This window comes from Pavona decussata, unplaced genomic scaffold (assembly GCF_977016875.1).
Source record: "Pavona decussata unplaced genomic scaffold, jaPavDecu1.1 SCAFFOLD_300, whole genome shotgun sequence".
Taxonomy (NCBI): domain Eukaryota; kingdom Metazoa; phylum Cnidaria; class Anthozoa; order Scleractinia; family Agariciidae; genus Pavona; species Pavona decussata.
In genome coordinates this window covers 1,671,344-1,692,919 of record NW_028145697.1, presented here as the reverse complement: position 1 = coordinate 1,692,919, position 21,576 = coordinate 1,671,344, and the positions used below count along the sequence as shown (strand labels likewise).

Here is a 21,576-nt window from a genome sequence, read left to right as displayed (position 1 = left end):
GTTTTGTATCGCATCAACCGTGTTCCTCTCATTAGCCGAACAGTGTCGAGTATCATCCGAACATTTCCGAAGAACGTTCAAGTGATTGTAATCGGCCTTTCGAGATTTAAAAGAACCCCACTTAAAAAATGAACGGTACCTTAACTAAACTAGTGAAAAGTGGGAGAAGGGGGAGGGGGCTGAGAGAGGAGGCCGAGACAAACAAACATTTCAATTTCTACATTTTATTATTTACAACGTAACACCCAATGAAATTCCGATAATTCTATTAACACGGTTTGATTAACAACAATAACAACAACAACAACAAAATTACAACATAGCTTTCAGCAAACCATGGAGAGATCGATGTAGAATACTCTTTTTTCTTGAATAATTATTTACATACGTATAAAATACACCTAAAAACACAAAGAACAGGAAAATCACCAAGCGTTAGGTCCGCCTCCAGTTAAATGCTTCCTGTACTCTCTGTTGAGGGACATTGGCAAAAAACACCTGTCAATCGTGACATTGATAGAGACTAACTTTGAGCCACGTGACCGAAACCCTATATAGTCAATATACAAACGGACGGAAATGAAAAGACTTGTAATTTGCTTGCAAAACGAGAAGGCAACAGTTTAAATAGAATTGGCAATTTCCACTTGTCCAAAAACACCCGAAAAAGGAACAGAGGCCGATTCTTGCGAGTCGAGCGTCTCATTGGGAATAAAATCAAGCAGGTCTCTTGAGTCTCTCTCCTCTTCTTCATCCGAGTCTCTAGGAGACTGGGCACCATTTTCCGAATACGCACGCGCAGAAGACACGATGGACGACCCCTCTTCCTGATCCTCCTCCGATTCGGAGATGTTAGATTCCAGGCCTGCATCTCTAGCCTCGTTCTGACTGCTGGCGTTTGCGACCATTGAAGCCAGTGAGGTGTTAAAATTAATAGGCACTGAGGATGAACGTTTGATGTCCATCGATAACTGCGCTGCAGAGGGCTGCAAACCTGCTGAAACTGCTTGCCTGAAATAAGAACAAAAACGGTGTAAGCTATCTCAGTAGGACTTTCAGTTTTCAAACAAGCCCTTATACACATTCTCTCACTCTCAATTACATTAGTTACGGTTATAAATCGACCCGCGGTTAATTACGCTTGGGTTATCGATTACCGAGGTAGATGCGGCTATAGGTTGTTTCATTTACCGAGGAAAACTATTTATTTATTTATTTATTTATTTATTTATTTATTTATTTATTTATTTATTTATTTATTAGTTTTGTTGATCTTGAAACGAGCGCAGCGATTGGTTCGCTTACCTCGAGTATAAAAACACCAAAGCTTTTTTACCACAGTAAATATTTTGGGCGCCTCCGGGGGAAAGAATAGTTACGCATACAAAAGGCAAATACCCGTATTAAGGTCATTAACCAAGACAAAAGTGTCCTATTAACCGAACCTTACTTCATGAGCGCTACTTTGGTTCTATTTGATACACCCATGGCAATTTACCACGGTACATACACTCCGGGAAAGAACGGTGACACGCACTGAATGCACCTGTTGATTGAGGGTAGTAAAAGGTGGAAAGCCCGAGGGTCATGTTATCAATGGCTGCAGTCCACCGATATTTTAATTTTCCAAGAACTTAGTAAGTTTCTCAACGAAAATTGCTAAACTATACGCAAACACTCCTCTTCTGAAAAAATAATCGACAAATGTACTATTGCGAGGTCAGAAAGCGAAAAGGGAAGAAAGAGAAAGCAATGGCGGTGACTTTTTTTCTTCTTTTTTCGTCCCAATCGCTTTGCACGTAACAAAAAATATCCCCTTTTAGTCAACTATACAAAATTGTAGAGGATAACGCTACTGCTTTATTGTGATTACCTAGTAAACTGTTCCAGTGAAATCTGGTGAATTCCTGCCACAGCCGCTTTAGCTTTGGTCTGCCGACGTTCCAATGAAAGAATTTCCTGAAAATACAAAATATATATTAATTACTCGCGTTAGAGTAACGTTAGCTTTGGCTTCCTCCGTGGTTTGTCCAGAAAATTCATGGCAAAGACTTTGGATATAGCCTCTTTGAACCAAAAAACGACACTTGTGAGATCGATTAACACGGAGATTGGAAACACAAGGTGATCGTAACAAAATTCTTTGGAAGCTGGGAACGGTTGTAGAAAACTCCCACTTTTAAGTGGTTTCATGAAAGTTGTGTCCAGGCTTCTAGCGCGCCATTTACAGTTCCCATCAAACAAAATTAACTGGAAAAACCCGCTTACCACTGGGGTCTTCTTTTGTGTCAATTTAATTCCTTTGGAGGCTATAGTGGAGGAACCAGAGCGTCGTGACCAGGTCCTCGCAGCCATGTTGACCGTGAAGCTTGTTGTTTGACTGGTGCCTGATTTAGCGCCCTGATGCAAGGTCTCCTCTGATTGGCTGGTATCAACAGACGTCATGCTACCGCTGAACAGTTCGGAATGTACTGTGGATGGGGGTGACATTCCAAGGTATTCCATAATAAGGCGTTTAAGGCGCTTGTAAGCTTCACTTAGGTCCTCTGTGGTCGTGGAAATGAAGAGTTAAACAGTCAATTAAAATGATGCATTTCACTTTAAATCCAAGCTCAAAATCACTTTAAAAATTACGTATACACGTGTGGGCGCGTTAGTGTTGTCGGGGACAAAGTAAAAATGAAATAGAGGAAGCTGAGAGAGACAGCTGGACAGTTTGTTTGTAACTTCTTTTCTAAAGAAATGGAATTAAGTTAAGTCAAACTTGAATCAGTTGGCTGTTAGTGACTATGCGATGACTGAAATATGTATGAGTCTTTCTCTTTCGTTCCCGTTAACCCTTTGAGCCCTAACAGTGATCACCATCAAATTTCTTCCTGTTATGTCAATTCGTATTCAACCCCTGAGGTCATGAGAATTAAGAATATGATCTAACAAGGCGAATTTTCTTGATTTTTTAATAACTTCTCCCTGATTCTCTTATAAGAAAAGTATAGGGCAAGATAGAAAAATCTGTTCTTTAATATTAGGGGTTAAAGGGTTATTAATCTAAAAACGGTTAGATGGTGCTTCGCCAATTTCCCAAACCCCGAACCAGAATGAAAAGTAAAAGCTCTTTCCTTCTTCCGAAAGGCAGAAACTTTCATTGTCGTTTTAAACTTCACCCCCATTATTTCTTACCGCTGTTTATGGCCATGTCAAAGAAGCCAGGATGTCGTCTGTTGTGTTCAAGGCAGACATCAACTCGGTCTAATGACTGCAGTAATAGAGGTTCTGCATAATCACCGCGCTCACGGAGACGAGCTTCATGAATCTAAGTTAACAACAACAATTATTACAACAACAGTAAGTTCGCTAATATGACGATTGGCAAAGAAAGAGTAACTGAAATAACCGCAAGGCTGCAAGCCGTTGCATTTTGATTCTCGGTTTGGTCTCTACCATGTCGCTGTCGTGTTAAGTTTTCTGTGCAGTCAGATCAGGCTTGCAGAAATTTGAGCTACTTATGTTTATTTTTGGCTGATTAGATCTTTCACAGATCCTGCGTATATGTGCAGCAATATTCGTTCGCGGTCCTTTGCAGTGCCTGTTAAACTAAGAAAAACAAGTTTAAAAAAGTGATCCAAAGGATTGTGATGCACATATTTTTTTAGGTCTCCTTCACAGCCTCAAGCTTGTTACTCTTAACGGTCCAACTCGCTCGTCACCAGTCTCCTAGTGGTTCAGTGTTTAGAGCATCCAACGTGTGTATGTGACGTCACGGGTTCAATTCCCACTGGTCCCTCAGATCTTTTTTATACTTGATGAATATTTCATCTTTCTCAATTTTGGGTAAGTTTTTTTCTCGACCAATCGAGTGTCGATCGTTGTTGTTCCAAAATATATGCAGCTTTTAATGGTAGTTATGAAATGAACCTGTTCTAGGCTCGGGTTTGTTCCCAGTATACTTTTCCGATTGACACTTGAGGTAGAGTGCATGATTTTGTCAAGGTTACTAATAAACAAAAAAAATTCCATTAAGCTGCAAGTGCGTACTCCGATAACGCACAGATGACGTCAAAATTTGGTATGAACAAAAAGTACGCTACGAGCCGCAGGTGAGTAGCGTGACTGATGTTCTCACCACGTTTTCACGTCCCCTGTGCATACCAGAGTACACTCACCGCCAAATAGAATCTATTTGTTTTACACATCGTTTTGAAATCGGTTTTCCTACACAAAATTCGAATTTTTTTTAAATCGTGCTAGTGATGATTTGCCCCGAGATTGACTTTTATTATGTCATTATGGTTTATAACAAAAGAATCCGCTTATTGGCTAATGTAAGGCTAACAAGGCTTGTGGTTGGCTAACAATATGTCACCTTAATTTATACCCAGTTTTTAGAGAGAGGACAAATGCGAGGGAAACGGGAACTTTCTGTGGCTCGTGACTTCATTTTTGCGTCTGTGCTTGTATTACAAACTCCTCTACACTAATCAAAAAGCGAGTTTTACATGACGTATTGTATAAATGGCGCTACTTTTTTCGCGAAAGTTATACTGTCTGAGTTTATATTTCTGAAATTGGGAACATTAAGTCTCGTGAAATATGGTTCTGTTATTTTCGTCAAATTAACTAACCGCAAAATTGGATTCTTAGAAAATGGACCTTAGCAATTTTATGGTGTGAGTGCTAAGCCTGTGTACTGACAACGGGCACTGTTTTGTTAGACTCGCTTGGGCTCCCTGTTTTCCTAGGCCCCAAATTAGTGCATTTTCTCTTTAGGCGATTGGAAGAGCTAATGATTTCAATGTATTTCAAACCTGGCATACGGTGATCCATTTATACAGCATCCCGCTATTTCGGCCACTTCAGTCAGCCGTTTAGTTAGTATGGCTGGATTTTTGTGCCCCGTTGTGACCAGACCGATGAGGTTTCATGAACTAACTTCGCTTCGATGAAACGAATTATTTCCTCGGAAAACGCAAAGAAAAAAGGTCGACGATCACCTTAAGCCTCTTCAGTTTTTCTAACATTTACAAAACCTTTCGGTGGTTGAACCGATAAGGTAAAACGGTGTGCTTATGAGTTCTGGAAACACGAGCTTCTAATATCAGACAATGCAATAAGTAAGTTAATAAATCATTCAAGATTGTACGTTGTTCTCATCTCACCTCTTTTGATATGGGAACAACCATAACATATCTGGGCTCAAAATAAGTGTTCTTGAAGCTCAACACGCCCTGAAAAATAGTCAACAAATGTGAGCAAATTCCTGAAACGATTTAATGATTTTGTTGTTTTTAATCTGCAAAAAAAAAAATAAATAATAATAATAATAATGATAATAATAATAATAATAATAATAATAATAATAATAATAATAATAATTTTAAAATAACAAAATAGGTGCTGAAATGTTCTTTCTTCTCGCAGCATCAATACAAATTCAAATTAGGAAGCCAGGATTTGGCAAAACACAAAAAGGAAAAAAGGAAATTGTCTGTCTGAGGGGGCTTTTCCTGACAGCAAATGGCCATGAGCACTAACCTCCAACTCCATGTGGAACACAGCCGCGAATCCCTCACGGGCCACACTCTCTACGGCCTCTCTCGTGACTCCGTACCAGTTCCCTGCTAGCTGGCACGTCTGTAAGAATTTGCCCTGCAAATGAAGGTGCCGTTTTTAAGGCGTAAGGATTGTAAACGATATAGAAAGTTCCCCTCGCATTTCACATTTAGTATACACTCAAATGCCTATTACAGTCAATCTACATCACGCGTGAACAGTATTTTTATAATTTGAACGGACGTTTGAAAGAGATTTCAGAGTTCCCGTAGAAATTTCCCCAGTTTATTAACGGTATAAAGCTATGAATTGTTCTTTACATAACAGCATTAACCATTAAAAAAATAATAATTGTTTTTCAAGTATTTTGAATCTTTTTTTTTTTTTTTTCAGTTAATGCGTATTTTTTGGAAAGATTTCCAGAGAAATCTTCAAGATTCCATTCAAATGCCGCACAGTTACAAAGAGGCATTCGAATGTTCATTTCATTCTCGGAGCAGCCGCCCCTTGAAAAATGAACAAGTGGCCGCTTCCTAGAGGAGGCCGTTTGAAAGAGGTTTACTTTACAGTATCGCAGCGGACAATTTCACGGGATTGTGACAGCTCACAGGTGGTCATAGGGGCAAGTTTATAAAGCCCTTGTTTTGGCACACCATTCGTTAGTAGAACAAAACGAAAATTGAAGGGCTTTTGCTCAAACGGTTGGATGTTTTAGGGTTCTTTTTGGCTTATCCACAAGTCATGCTGATAAAAATGATAATTCCGCTCTCAATTAAAAGAAAGCTCAGGCAAGTAACCACAATCGTTATTCCTTACCATCACAACTCCTTGTTCAAACTCCTCTTGAGTAACAAAACAATAGTCTTCAAGGTTTTCCTCCTTCTTACGAGGAGCTCTTGTAGTGTGGCAGATACTAAGAAACAAAAAACATCAAATTAACTTTTTACACCACAGTAGAACAACGCCTAGGCTCCTAAGCCCAAAGAGTGTCTACGTAGGAGGCTAAATAATGCCTTAACCGCCTCGATAACATTATGACGATCACTATTTATTAGCTCAAACAAAACCTTATGGTGTGATTTTCTTATCGTAAGACCCCTGATAATAAGACCACACTTTTGTGACCTAGTGACAGTCATATTAATGGGGTTCCAGTGTATATTATAGTTGCCAGGCTTACTCGCCTTCAGTAGTCTCTGTTATTGATGAATAGCCTGCGTAGCGGACGGATTTGTTTGAGTTTGGCGACCCGCGGCGGAGCCGCGAGAAGAATAGGAGCAAGGGAGGGCCCTCGTCCCCATTCTTCTCGCGACTTCACCGCTCATTTTCGCGGCTCTGCCGCGGGCCACCTAGCCTTCGAACACAGACGTCTTTCCGGCTGTCGCTTCTCTCCGCCGAAAAGAAGCGACAGCCAGAAATACGCCTGTGTTGGCAGGCCACGGGCCACCAAACCCGAAATAAATCCCCCAGCTTCGCATTCATGAATGGTAAGACGCGAGGGTCACTAGTCCTGCACCTTTTCTAAGCTCTATTTTCACTGGACCCTGATAGCCTGCAGCTCCACTGTTTCTTGTGTCTCGGTGCATTGTTTTGTTGTTCACTCTTTTGTCCTCATACGTCTGGGACTTTACACTGACCACAAACAAGTTTTCAAGGACCATACAAGACACTGTCTTTGCCATTAAAGCCAGAGATGAAGCCACAGAAATTAATTCCATCGTCAATTCCTTTTGAAACAACTTTACCTTTGCCAACAAGGAAGCCCTTTCCCAAACATGGTGGCTAGCCAAAAAAAAATTGCCTGACGATTTACTGATTTTGAGGTAGACATCACTATTTTCCTGACTTCATACAGGGTTCCCTGACTTTTCCGTGAAATGGAAAAAAAAATCGGTTTTTCCCTGACCCTGGGAACCATGTATAGTCCCTCAACTAAGAAATTGTTTAAATGTACTGTATTCAGATTGCATCTCACTTCCCTCAAAAGAAAATGACAACAAAAACAAACAGAAGAGGTACAAAGGCAACAGAGATAGTGTCTTACCCAAAGCCAAAGAAGTCTGGAAACTCTTGACACAATCTCCTCGCCAGGTATCGTTTGCCTGATCCGGGGGGTCCACACAATATTAACATGGGATATGGGGTGTCCACACTTGGAAGAGTACTGGAAATGAATACAGAGAGCTTGAATTGTTACCATCGCCACGTTTAGCTCATATAAGGGCGCTTTCCATCGGTCAGAACTGGCCGGCCAGATCGGTTTGTAAACGGAATGTACCAATTTGAAGGACACGTTTTATTCTAGTTCTCGAATTTCTTCAAAATAGCGCGTGCCAGTTTCGGAGTGATTATCTTTACTTTTTTTTTTTTTTTTTTTGCAGCACCATCCCATCAAATGACGAATTCGATTTACAGACTGGCGGCCGGCCAGTCAGTTCTGGCAAATAGAAAGCATTCTAAGTTAACTTCTGTACAGCCGAGTGGAAGACTGTGGAAAGAGAATGTGTTCAAATCGCTTCAATTCGCGCAAACGTCCACATGAATACCAAAGGAAATATACATTAACGTACTTTTTTCCATGAACAACCTAATACTTTTGCTAATTTTCAATAAACGAACAAGCTTGGATAACCTGTGGTAAAACCAAACCCAATTATATAAATTTCAAACCAGCACTTGGTACTAAACTTACCATTAATTAGGCTCGATTACCAAACCGCTGTTCAGGAAATGAGCCCACGCTCTTTCCCGGGGAGGAAAACCGGACTGTGGTCCTGAGAAGGACTGTTTGACTACGACTTCTTTTGCCCCCACCCCCAACCCCCCCCCCCCCCCCCCTTTCCAAAAAAGTGAATCCCGCCATCTTACCTGTCATGAATTCTTGTCGGTTGGAGAAGTGACTTGGTCACGTGAAACATGTGATCACGTGCTGCAATAACCTCCGCGGGTGGGCTAAACATGTTTACAGCTGCAACCTGGAAAGGGAATAAAGAGAAAATAAAATAAAAAACAAACCCCACATGCATATATTCTGTAAAGAGAGGTGTTGGTTAAGATCTCAAGATAGGTGGATACAGTTCTCTTCTACAGACACTTCTGGATCGTAAACGCGGGTAAACAGACGAAATTCTACACATTCTTTATTCATCCTGTGTGTTTATTCATCCTTGATGTGATTGAGTGGGTGAAAGGTTCGAAAACGGTCAAGAATCAGAACAAATCCTATAGCATATTTCAAAATGAGACGCGATGGGGTCAGCAATCGTAGATCCCATGACAGGGTCAAAACTTGGAGGCGGAATGAAAGGATCAATGATTGGCAATAGAAACCTAACAGAGCAAAATCCTCGATTCTTTGAAGCCACCAAATCTGGATCAAATGACATCAGGGGTTATGGAAGGTTTTATTCATAACCCTCAAGCAAACGCTCTGGCTTAACTAATCAAGTAGTTTCAGGCAACAACGTGCTGGATCGGTCGGTTCAATATTGTCAGCTGTCTGGTTTTTGTAAGGCAAAAAGGGACTCTGTCAACCCCCCCCCCCCCCCCTCCTCCCCTCCTCCCCAGCTAGGAGGCTAGATCATCGTAAGCATCGTAAGGTTAAAGAGGAAGTGTCATAGGGTAAAAACGGTGAAATACGACCTTCACTTACAAAATAATTGTAGTACAACGAGAGGAAAGAAATCAACTCAATTCTTGAAAGGAAACAACTCGTGATCTGTTCTAACGCATTTTGGAAAGAAAATGCGGGAACTTGAAAAAAGTTAGCCTAATATATTTTTCAAATTTCAATCCATTCCGACCTACTCTGTCTCTGGCCAGAGGCACTAATTGGCAGTTTTATTGCACTGGGGTGATGATTTACAACAAAACTAGACATTTTTTTTTGGTTTCTGTTGCCAGACAAATATTTTTGGGTTTTGAAATGATACCAAATTCACGTGATACTTCACCTTTAACACTAGCATTTAGTTATAGTTCGAAAGTCCGGCGTGATTGCCACTTGATCAACCGCGCCTCTCACTCACTCCACTCACTGACAATATTACTATTGTTCCTCTGGATATAAATAACGGCAGAATAATGATGTTCTAAGTTACCTTTTCCTCAACCGATACTTTGGAGCGGTCCAATTCCGTCAGACTTTGGATTCTGAATAATAAAGACAGTCTATAGTCCGGCATGCCCTGCGAACAAACCAGGGAATAACGATGAGATACGTACATCAGGGGCGGATTTAGGGGGGGGGGGGGGAGGGGTGGGCGAGGCCCCCCTTATTTTTGCTTGTGTCTTTAAAAAGGTTTTTTAACCGTGTTTCGAATGGTATTATGCACTCAATCGTTTTAAAAATCCTCTTAAAGTATGTCTTCCGAGCTTAACTTTTGGTCACAAATGCTCCCAGAATTGCCGTAAAGCAGAATCTCCACCAATGTGAATTTCCCATCATCGAGGCGGGGGGGGTGGGGTATTTTCTGGCCCCGCCCCTGCACATTCTATCTTTTCTTCGGCCGGTTAAGCGTGACCTATGGCATTTGCTCTAATCAGCATACATACCTCACCCTCGGAGATCCAGGGTTAGCTAGTCGGGATGAAGGGATTTTCGTAAGCAAAGGTTTACCATAAGAACTTCTAACTTCTAACTGGGTCTCCGAGGATGTACATACCTGTATTGGGTTCCCCAGCAAATTTAGGTTCCGTAGCAAGGTCAGTTCTCTGATGTACCGCACCTCTGCAATATCGATTACCTTCCAAAAACAAGGAGAAAAAAGATAGTTATTTACGCCAAAGAGCGGGAAACATCTTCGTTTTATGGTTTTTCTTTGTCCTTTCTGTACAAAGGATACTGGGCCTCTAAAAGTTGAAGGGCGTTTATAAAATTGTTGAGCAGGTTTTTCAACAAAATGTCGGGTATCCTGGCATCATTGATTTATTTTATTTATTTTTTTTTTAATTTAATTCAATATTTATCCAGGGGCATCCAATTTAGCAGAGCTAATTTAAATGGAGCCCTGCACAGCACAAGACAAAACATTGAAACATAAAAAGACTAGACAAATAATTAAGTTATAAATGCAGCATGTACCGCAGGCGTTACTGCTTAAGATGGCACTTAAGTTTGGTTTTAAATTCACTGAACGCCTCTACCTGTCTAATGAGAATGACCCAGCTTTTGACATTTCAATCAAAGATATGCCTCTTGGTCATCCAATTCTCTCGCCAAAGGAGTTCAAAGCCCAATTTGCCCTAATCCATCTTACTTACCATGAAAATCTTTACGTTTTGTTCATAGTTACCCAAGGTTAACTACCATGAAAACTTATAGGTTTTATTCACAGTTAACTCAGGACGAGTGCTAACTGGGTTTCAAACAACTTGGACCTGGTGACAATTGACTTTCACTCTAGGGAAAAGGTACATGTATATGCATGAGATAACCAACTCTTCAATTTTACCTTTTCTTGGGACAGTTTATAAACACATGTGCAGTATCTACTTCGTTTAGAGTGTAATCTTGTGTTAGTCAAAAAGAGCAAATTTTTCAAAGCTTCCGAAGTGAATGTCGTCCTCGGGAGCGGTCTTCGAACTTTCTGAAAAGCCTTTGGTATTTTTCAGAATGTCTCGTTCAACCTTGAAAGCCGAAAGCTGTTCTTTTTATTTTGTTCTGGGAATCACCATTTGCTATTTGCGCTTGTGTTAATACACATTACTGTATTCATGTTACGTGAAAGCCGTATTTTTAACAGAACTTAGTAATTTTTTTATAGCCTAATTTGCTGTTAGATTGAAGTATTTGTGTGAAGTATCCCACTGACCTGGTTTTCCTCCAAATCAATCTCTTGCAGTAAGTTGTGGTTTTGAAGACCTTTCATGCTCCGAATACTGTTCCCAGACAAATTAATCACCTGGAAACAGAAATAGTGGAACATCACAATAAGACTTACAAACCTCAAGAATAATCACACGTTCAATTTCTTTTAAGATGGCCACCCTCTGAAAGTGACCGCCCCTCTCCACAAAGTCGTACCTGGGTCACAGACAGCCCACCCAGTTTCTGTAGCATCAAGCAACTGTTAGTCCATCACAGGGTTCCCACAGTATTGTGTTATGTCTCCTTACTAGTTCGCCGGAAACCATTTATACACCTTGCCCCAGTTGTTCAAAGAGCGTATAACTTTATCCAGTGGATAAGTCGCTATCCAGCGAACAAAATGTATCGGTTGGAGTGCACTTTATCTGCTGAATAGCGATTTATCCACTGGATAGAATTATCTGCCCTTTGAACAACTGGGGCCTAGTGCATGTGCGTTTCTCAAATCTTCCGAAGAACGTTCGGGTCCGAAAGTACTTTTTTTTATCCCTTGTCTACAGATTGCCGGTTGTGCTTTGTACAAACTAACTCTTTGTGTTTCTTAATCTTGGAAAACTTAAAATGTTTTTGCTTTCCAAATTATCAAAATTGAGTCGCTGGTAATGAATTTTGTGCATGTAAAATACTTTTTAGGTTCCCAAATCTTTACGGGAGTTTGAGAAATGCACACCTGGGTCGGTTGTGCACCACAGGGTTAATCTAACCTAGGATTAGTATCGGTTTTGAACTCCGATTCAGTAACTCAACGTTCTGATTTCCTCTAAATTACGACTACTCTACAAAGTGACCTAATGACTACTTTCATACAAGCAACGGAAAGCCTTCGAATGTACTGGAAACGGAGACTGGTTCTATTTCTAGCGTTAAATAATCGGCTTTCAAACACCTCGCCCTGGGTGGAGAGAGACGGTGTGAAGTAACGTTTCTTGTCGAAAGTAAAAACACAATCCCACGCCTCTACAAGCCGCACAACATGTGCCACTGGAATCGAGTCAATGCTCGAAACCTCGACTGAGAGCAATCTCTTCTTCTCAAATTTACATAGCTTGCGTTGGATTCTACATAATTTTGTGCACATGTGGGGGAGCTGAAGAAAAAGGTCGACAGCTTGCAGTGTGTTTAAATCCCCCAAAGCTCACGAAACACTCACGTTGGGAAATAACAAAGAACAGACTTGAAGAAAACGAGCTGACATGATAACCTACCTCAAGGCATTTTAAAGTTTCCAGATTTTCAATTTTCTTGACGTTGTTATGACTCTATAAAAAGAAAATGACAAAAATATGGTTGGTTGGTTGGTTGCTCTGCAAAGGCCTTACCAAAGAAAGAACTTACCAGGCTGAGAGACTTCAGAGGCAAGCTGTCCAGATTTGCTATCCGTGCAATCTTGTTGCTCACCAGGCTCAAGTGAGACAATCGGTGACAACTGGATAAACCCTGAATTTCTGAGATGTCATTATCTGTTATTAAAGTTAAGGATAAAGGAACAGCTGAGCCAGCTGAGCAGGGACACATACAGACATTCAATTGTGCATATGCCACATATTGACATTTCAATCCTAGCAGTGTGCAGGATATTTGTCCCATGAACCTAGTTTAATGGCCTTAGCTCCCACTAGTCTCCTGTAGCTCAGTGGTAGAGCATCCGAACTAGTAATTGGAAGGTCTTAGGTTTGACTCCTGATAGGAGCACTCAGATTTCTTTTTTCCAAGTATGCCTAAGTGTCACTAACTGGATAAATTATATGTCACTCTCAGGCTGTAGCTTGTTACAATCTGGGCTCTATTTCTGCACTCCCTAGCTCAGGTCTGCATGGGACTAATTCCTTCCTGTAGAAGAGATTGTTCAGGGGAGGAACATGGACTAATTTCCCAGAACAGTGGATGGTAGTAAAGCCCAGTTACAACCAAAAAAGGCACCAAGCTTTTGTAATTGATAAGGATACAATCTAGTGTTAAAGATGTTAAGCACTGATGAGCTGAGAGATCAGGAAGCTCTTCTATTCTGTTGTGGGACAAGTTGACTTCCTGTCAAGACAAAGGAAATAGAAGATCAAGTAGGCTATTGAGTCTGCTAGGAAACACTATGACTGACCAATATGTCACACTTTCAATGGCATTAGTCTACACTCGATTGCAAAAACGTTGACACCTAAAAAGCATAAACCGTGAACAATGAGACCCAACGGATTTGTGGGTAGTGTTTAAACAATAACCTCATTTCCATAATCAATAATTTACCATTCTCATTCTTTGCAATAAAAAATACAGTGCTGACTTAATTCTTCCGAATAATTTTCTACCAAATATTGCTTAAGTTCACTGCCTGTTTTGAACTTAGGCAAATAGCGAATTGTATATCACTCAAATTGGCCCTTGTTGGCCAACTTGCTTTGACAGTTTCCATCATTCACCACGTCCAACTAATTTTAATCATCAAACATCGCACAAGATTAGAATATGCAAATAAATTTAGTACACTTATACCCATAAGGCCATTGGGTTTCATCGTTCACGGTTTATGCTTTTAGGTGTCAACATTTTTGCAATCAAGTGTATGTATTACAGTGCAACGCGCCTTTATACTGACACGGCCACCCAACAAACTTTTTTTCAAGTTAGCCAATCAGGATATGCAAATTTGATTAACAGTCATGTCTCCTTGCAAAGTCCAACAGGCAAGTGATGAACAACAAATTATTGAAAACATGTCGTTTTGTATTTTATAGCTATGTCTTGTACAAAAAGGTTTGTTGGGTGGCCACAGAAAGGTGCGTCGCACTGTAAATAACAAAATTGCAAAATGTAATGGAGCAATGCTAGTCATGATAACTTAAAATTTTGTTGTTCCAACTCAGAAAGTATGGCAGAAGGTCTATTGAGTTCTGCAGGGGTGGGCTGGGTTGGTACATAACTTCCAGTTATGTCAAATTTTAGAATGTAGGTTGATTTTTTGTTTCACTCCAAAGCATCTGCTTTTTCTATGGTTTTCTTTCAATTACTTGATTAAGTTTGGCCTTGTTTTCTCAAAAACTGAGCATAAAACAGCTCAGGGAAAAAAAGACAGAGTAACTCCATACAGTGTACACCGTTTTTCATACTTTCAAACCAAAGTGGTTTAAAAAAATCTAGACCCTATTTAATTTTCTGACCAGAATGGCTCCAAAACCATATACCCTTTCGTGCAATGCATACCTTACAGCTTATACATAGGGGAGAAAACCCTCCCCCACCCCAACCATCTGTGCCTTTCTAGTCCTAACACTTCAACCAGGAATTACCCGGGTGAGGGGGGGGGAAGGGACAATAAAAATGTTGCGTTCTTGAAGGAAGAGTTTCAGTCAACCAGGTGTACTAGCATGAATGTGTTAGATCAAAACAAAATAATGTACACAAATTGTATACAGTTATACATGTAGGAATTGAAATTAATTGGGCTTGCAATTTTAAGTACCATACTAGAAATGCCTAGATGACTTTGATCAATATTTGCAAGAATCATCAATTTTGATGGAGGCAAATTAATGGTAGATAGATTAAGATAGATAGATAGTTTATTGGAGAAAATGCATCATGTAATTATTGGTTAAATACATATCTTACCCTTAATGCAAGAGGAGGCTTGAAGTCCAAAACACTGGTGAGCTGATTATGGGATACATCAAGTGACACTAGGTATGGCATGCTACCCAATGGATTTAAATCTGATGGCAAAGGGAGAAAGTATTGTAGGTTATTGAGCAGCTGGTCAATAGTACACTTCATTGAAAACTTATAACTATAAAAGCACAAACAGTGCCAGTACAGGAAGGTGATAATGTACATCCCATTATGACTGTCATTTGAATGATCACATGTAAAGAGTTAATCCATATTATTAGACTCCCAGTGGGGGTACTCCAGATTTCAAGTGACGGGGATCGGATGATTGAAGGATTTTTTGGGGTTTGAAATTTTCGATTCCTGGATTTTTTTGGATAGGAAAATTTGGCAAGTATTTTTTGGGGTGGCTTGATTTAAGTAGGGATTTTCTTCGGTATTCAAAACAAAATTATCTGAAGATTCGTGGTTAAGTGCCCGCGTATCCCGGCCGCATTGTCATTCTGCATAATGTTATAATTGTTGAAACAGAAGATGTTCTTGGGTGTCCCAAGTGTTGTTAGAATGACTACCAGATGTGGAAAGGATAACTTCACATGGTATGATGAATAAACAAACACAAACATTCAATTATTTCTAATGTTTTTATTTTTTGTGTTATATCATTTAATGCCTTCTGAACATTTTTAAGGCTTAAAAATTTGGCATGGGATTTTTTGGAGGTTAATTTTTGGTCCAGGCATTTTTTTGGGTTTTGATTTTTGCCCCCATTTGATCATCCCCGTCACTTGAAATCCAGAGTACCCACGCTGGGATTAGACCATTAGGATTACTTTGTTACAACTTAAGGATGGTACCTTGTATGTGTTTCCTAATACAGTGTACAGAAGTATTTCGCGCTGATCGCATGCAGTTAATGACTATGAGAAAAGCTGATCTAACATGCACATGTATATCAAGTAAAGGCCACTGGAATCCTAAAAGAAAATTGGGTGGAGCAGTGCATTTTTTAGTAATAAATTATGAAGCAACGATAATTCTAAAAAGCTGTAATAAAAATACACAATTATTCTCCAAATTGAACCTCAATTTTCTCTACAAAATGCATGGCTACTCCCAATTTTCTTTTAGGATACCAAATACCTAAGTGCTTAGATGTGCTTTTCCCACATAGTTATAAACTGGACAAAAAAAATAATATCCCTGTACTAGACTAGGCACCTGCCATAATTACATGTACAGGAAGGAAACTTGAGGTTCTCGGATCATCATGAGATACACAGAACATATGTGCAGTAACAAAATGAAGCACAAACCTTACATATACCTTTATACATGTACAGCATAAATGATAATAAGCAACATATACTACAGGTTAGAAGCTACTGCCCAAAAGCTTTCATTTGAATTGCTGCACTTTAGGATTTCATCCACAACAAACTCAAATGTCAGAGCTTGTTTTGAGGGATTGTCAGCTTACTTTTGCACTGCACTGTACTAAACAATTATTGTTTAGTACAGTGCAGTGCAAAAGTAAGCTGACAATCCCTCAAAACTTGGACTTCACAACTTGATCCTCATTCCTAGAAACTCGAACGCTTCCTCAGGTTTCCACAGACCCATTTATGTTAGAACTTATATTATACATGTAAACTCATGTAGCTTCATACCTTGTAAGGCAAAATATTAACGAATTGTACCAGCAGCAGAATAATGGCTGCTGAAAAATTTTATTCACAGCTTCCAACTACACGTAAGTCCACACACACAAATAGTCACTCTCTTTAGCATTTTGTAAACAGATCAACATTGAACAGAGGAAAGCATTGAGAAGTGTTACATAAAAGATTTTAGAACAGTAAAAATAAAATGAAATTACAGTAGTCTACACAAACCTGTGAGTGAATTGTGTGAAAGAACCAAAGTTTGTAAGTGAACATATTCTTGCAGGCGTGAGACATCTGTTAGTCCACATCCCTACAAAAATAAGAAACACATTTTGTACAGTTGTACCTCCTGACCTGCATGGCAGGTGCCCTCAGGTGCACTCTTTATTATAAATCTATATAATTTGGTCAGACTTCAGAGGTGTCACCCATAACCTTAAAGGAAGCTCATATCCATAGTAGAACATGATAATATCAAATTAATGAAACAGTGGCCTTTCAATCAAAAACATACTTTTGTTCACTTACTGGTAAAAAGAGAGTGAGATAAACTTGAAGTGTTCCATCAGCAGATCTTCCCAACTGAGATAATCCATCAGCTATCATCTCTTCAAACTCATCCACTTCCTAAAAATATACAGTCAAACTTGATTAGCTGTCTTGCAGCACTTTCCAATTGTCAGAACTCGTAGCCAGACATTTCATAGCCTGCAATGCAGGCGTATTTTTAGAGCGGGAGCGCTGAATAATCCTTCGTTGCTGTCTTCTTGGGCGAGGAAGCGTGAGAGGGCTGGAGCAAGTCAAAAGTGACCCTAAGGGAGAGGACGACTGGCTGAGAAATAAAGGAGGGGGGAGGGGGAGAGGAGGGAAAAATACGCCTGCCCGCACTCATTGTTTGTTTGCAGAACCCGTACACCGGATAGACGGGGGCTCTGATTGGTGCGGTAGGTCACATATTGATTGATACCTGACAATCCACGGCAGATCGGTCCGCATGTCATTTCATTCCAGCTCCACTTGCACTGTGCTCAATGAAACCTTGTCTTTCAGAAATTGGAATATCACTTGAATTGAGCTCCGAACAAAAAGAAATAATTTTTTCACTGTTGTCGAGACAAGATGTATTGGCAGATTTTCCTACCGCCTTTGGAAAAAGCCTTACCTTTCCGTTGTTGGTTCGACTGAAGGGCATTTAAATTGATTTTATCGAGCAAAAGTGCTGATGCAATCCTTGTCTGTCCGCTGAAAAGTGCTGTGAAGAAGCAACTTCAATGGGACTAACAAAACACCGATATCGACTAAAAAGATATTGAGGATGCAAAAAACCGTTTATCATTGCTTCAGCGGAGGAGTACTGTCCGTTTTTTCGATCGCTGAAAAAGATTGTTACACCAGTTGACCAGCAGCTTTGTGTGATAACTGGGGACGACTCACATACTGTTCAGTTGGACCGGGTAAAGGTTTGTATTCGCATAGCTCCGAATAAAACTTTGAACTGATCTGTGCTTGATATTCTGTATTTGACCTTTGCAGCGCACAGCGTGACACTTGTAAATCTTCTGAAAGCGAACGCAGAAAATTAACTTTACTAAATCTTCTGAAAGCAAACACAGAAAATTAACTTTACTAAATTTACTAATTTGACCGTCACACAGTAGCTTCATTCTTTCATGATTCTTTTTATTTTGAGACAGAGACAACTTTCACTTTATTATGCTTGATTTCAATGTAGAAACTTAGATCACGCGAAGTACGTGACATGACTGCACAAGCTGTGATAAATGAAGCCGGAAATGCACTGATCAAGCGCAACTATAAATAGGGGCGTTTGGCGATTACACAGGGTTTGCGGGCAGGCGGTTATTTTTTCGATCTCATTTTTTCTGGAACAACACATTTACTGCGATGATCTCTTGTATGCTAATTCTCTCATCAGCAGTTTAATATACGAATTTCCCTTATTTGACTTCTATATGTATTATATAGAAAGGGTAGCTACCCGCGGCCGGTAATTAAAACTAACCAAAAAAGTGCAGATTTAGTCCAAATGCAGTGTAGTCTACGCATTTTAATATTGCAATACGCCAATACCCGAATATTTGTGTCAAATCTTCTTTTTACAGTACAAACATCACCAAACAACAGATAGTGACCCTTGGGCCAAGAACTCAAGAGATCACAGTCTGGACATCTACCTTCCACATTACTTTTCAATAATGAAGTCTTTCATCCAATATATCAGGGGCACCCAATGACAGTTTTCTCTCAGATCCTTTGAAACGCTATTTTAGGCTATCTGGAGTGCCTTTAAAGCACTGTAGGTTCATTTTAGGCTGCGCTATAATATTTTTATCCGTTCGGTCATTCTAGGGGAATTTGAGTCTTTTCGAAATTACTAGGGCATTTTTGTCCATATTTTCCCGAAAACCTTAAGTCTTATTTCCTTTCCGAAAATCTTAGCTGACTTTTTATCGGTACCCGAAACGACATTAATGTCAATCCGAAAACACTAGACCTTAAATTTCCCATATCACGAAAGTTCAAAGTGAAAATTCCCTTCAGAAAATTGTAGGGGATTATTAGGGCCTTCCGAACAGATAATTTACCGAAACGATCCGTTGGGTGCCCCTAAATATATCCTCACTACTTAGCTACCAAGAAAAAATACTGGCAATAAAGCTCGAATCAAGATCTTTTGCCGACAAATATTACTCACATACAACTTGCCATTTTGCTTGAGCATTAAATTTGTCATATGAACTTGTATTCAGACAGTTTTTTTTTTCTCTATAAACCACGAGTCCTTAAAAGCACACACACACACACACACACAAAAAAAAAACAAAAACAAAAACAAACAAAAACAATATTGTGCTTCATGCTTCAGGTTCTCCAGATTATCGGGAATTAAATGCCGGAGAAGGACTAAGTATAATTGGGCCATTCCATTTATTATTCGCACCCCCCCTATTGAGGTCTTTTGTGTTTACCCCCATCGGAAATAACCTTTCAAGACCCCTTCGGAAATTAAGATCAAAGTGCCGACACATTCCCCCTCAGGAAAAAAGACAGAGTTCAAAGATACCGACATAAATGCCCCCTCGGAAATAACTCTCAAAGACCCCCTCCCTCCCCCTCGGATTTCCCAGAACCTCAATAGGGGGGGTGCAGATATTAAATGGAATGGCCCATTATATCGATTCAAAGCACCGCAGAACGTCTTTTATCAATTCGACAGTTAAGACAAAGTAAGCAACCTTTTCTATTTACCTGATCTTCTTCCATCTGTAACAGCTCGTCTTCAGTAGGATTTATTTCTCCATTAGCTTGTGATTTCTCAACATTTACGTTTTCACCCTCCACTGCTTCGTCTTTGCCAGCCTCTGTCATTTCAATGTTCGCGTTTTCAGACGGGGTTTCTTCCACCTTTTCAGCACTACTGGCACGCCCATTGTTGCTGGCACTTTTTGCAGGCATCTTAAAATAGCTTACGGACAAATGACACCTTTAAAAATACTTGTTTCCAGTTGGTATTCCTTTAGTACAGCTCAGGTGGAAAAACCCTATGTGTTGTCCGCCATTTTGTATGTGTCTCGTTTCTAAGTAACAATACTGGAACCCAGGCTTTCTCGAGTTTTCTCAAGAATCCAACTGGTGATCCCAAAGGGGAGAGAGGGATGGGAAATCGGGACTAAGACAGGGAAATGCGGGGATAAGCAAAATCGAGGACTCAGAAACGTGGATTAATTAGGCCTAATAAGTCCCCATACGGTTAGCTTTAATCCGGTTGCACCATAGTTATGCGGTCTCAACAGGTAATAGATTCGAAGAAAGAGAGAGAGAGAGAGGGATGGGAAATCGGAACTAAGACAGGGAGATGCGGGGATAAGCAAAATTAACATCGGCCTCCTGACAACCTCTCTTGGTTGTCTCGGAGCCAAAACGCTGTTCAAATATCCTAAGCTCCAGGGCCTCTCCTCGAGGAGAAAGTTACAGCAATCAGCGGTATATTCTTCATAACTCCTTCCAAAAACGATTATGAAGTTGTTTTGAGTGACTTTATTAGCTCCTCAGCTGGACTCAACTCCCAAAAAACAGGAAAAACTGACGCATGAATTTCACTAGTATAGACCAAAAGAAAAACCCGGTTCGAATTCCCCACCTCCAGGGCACAGCACCCGGTCAAAATAAATCACACCTTGTTGCCTTTTCGGGGAAAAGGAATGTTTGACTAGACGCCGGGGGAGGGAGGTTATTCTCCCAAAATACCTATGCGCCGTTATGTGCCTCCCATTTTGGGACTCATGATCATGATCTAGAAAGAGGAATCCATTTTAAAGACGTTTCCCAAAACGGGGTGTATTGTTTCGACCACCCGAAAGCTTTTAATTATCAGCAGCCATTTGAAAGCTATTCAGCTATTGTAAGATACACAATTTCTAGAACGGGGTGTTAAAAATTAACATTTTTCTAAAACGGATAACATTTTGAATGCTGATTGTTTTTAAATTGGGGTCCAAATTTGGAGACCTGCGCGGCACATACTCCGCAAAACATACCTGAGTACTCCCCTCCCCCGGGACTAGATGTCACTCAAAATGAAGAAATACAACTGCAACGACAACAAAACCGTCAGCAAATCAGCCATTTATCTATTACTTGAACTAGCGCTGTAGTTATAATTTTATTTTGTTTTTGCATTCCGTTGTTCCGGCATTCCGTGATGTGTCGATGCTTGCGGTCAGTGCTAGTTGAAAGTTTAACTCAGAAGTACCCAACGACCTTTTTAGAGAACATTAATCGTATGTTGCATTAAACACTAGCTGAGTATCCCCACGTCAATCTTGGTTACTATTTAACATTCCTAGGAAAAAATACCCGCTCTTTACT

General features: G+C 40.1%; 1 protein-coding gene across 1 annotated transcript; it reads right to left on the bottom strand.

Moving 5' to 3' along the window:
• Window positions 1–207: 207 nt before the first annotated feature.
• Window positions 208–20,287, bottom strand: LOC146454553 (leucine-rich repeat and guanylate kinase domain-containing protein-like). The gene is made up of 19 exons (XM_085095192.1): window positions 19,957–20,287; window positions 17,215–17,313; window positions 16,915–16,996; window positions 15,023–15,123; window positions 13,366–13,447; window positions 12,755–12,879; window positions 12,625–12,678; window positions 11,364–11,453; window positions 10,215–10,295; window positions 9,651–9,737; window positions 8,419–8,525; window positions 7,595–7,714; window positions 6,367–6,463; window positions 5,533–5,646; window positions 5,157–5,225; window positions 3,181–3,313; window positions 2,269–2,546; window positions 1,874–1,959; window positions 208–1,011 (listed from the first exon to the last, which is right to left on the bottom strand). Exons 1-19 carry the CDS (start codon window positions 20,161–20,163, stop codon window positions 624–626), a joined length of 2,400 nt encoding a protein of 799 aa, XP_084951318.1. The 5' UTR covers window positions 20,164–20,287; the 3' UTR covers window positions 208–623.
• Window positions 20,288–21,576: the final 1,289 nt, after the last annotated feature.

What these genes read in the sequence shown, in the direction of transcription:
- LOC146454553 (XM_085095192.1), bottom strand. Translation starts at nt 20,163, where the DNA reads ATGCCTGCAAAAAGTGCCAGCAACAATGGGCGTGCCAGTAGTGCTGAA. An exon ending in TTCACACAATTCACTCACAG is followed by an intron (nt 15,124 to 16,914) that starts GTTTGTGTAGAC and finishes CTTTGCCATCAG; the next exon opens with ATTTAAATCCATTGGGTAGC. An exon ending in TGACATGGCCATAAACAGCG is followed by an intron (nt 2,547 to 3,180) that starts GTAAGAAATAAT and finishes CCACGACCACAG; the next exon opens with AGGACCTAAGTGAAGCTTAC.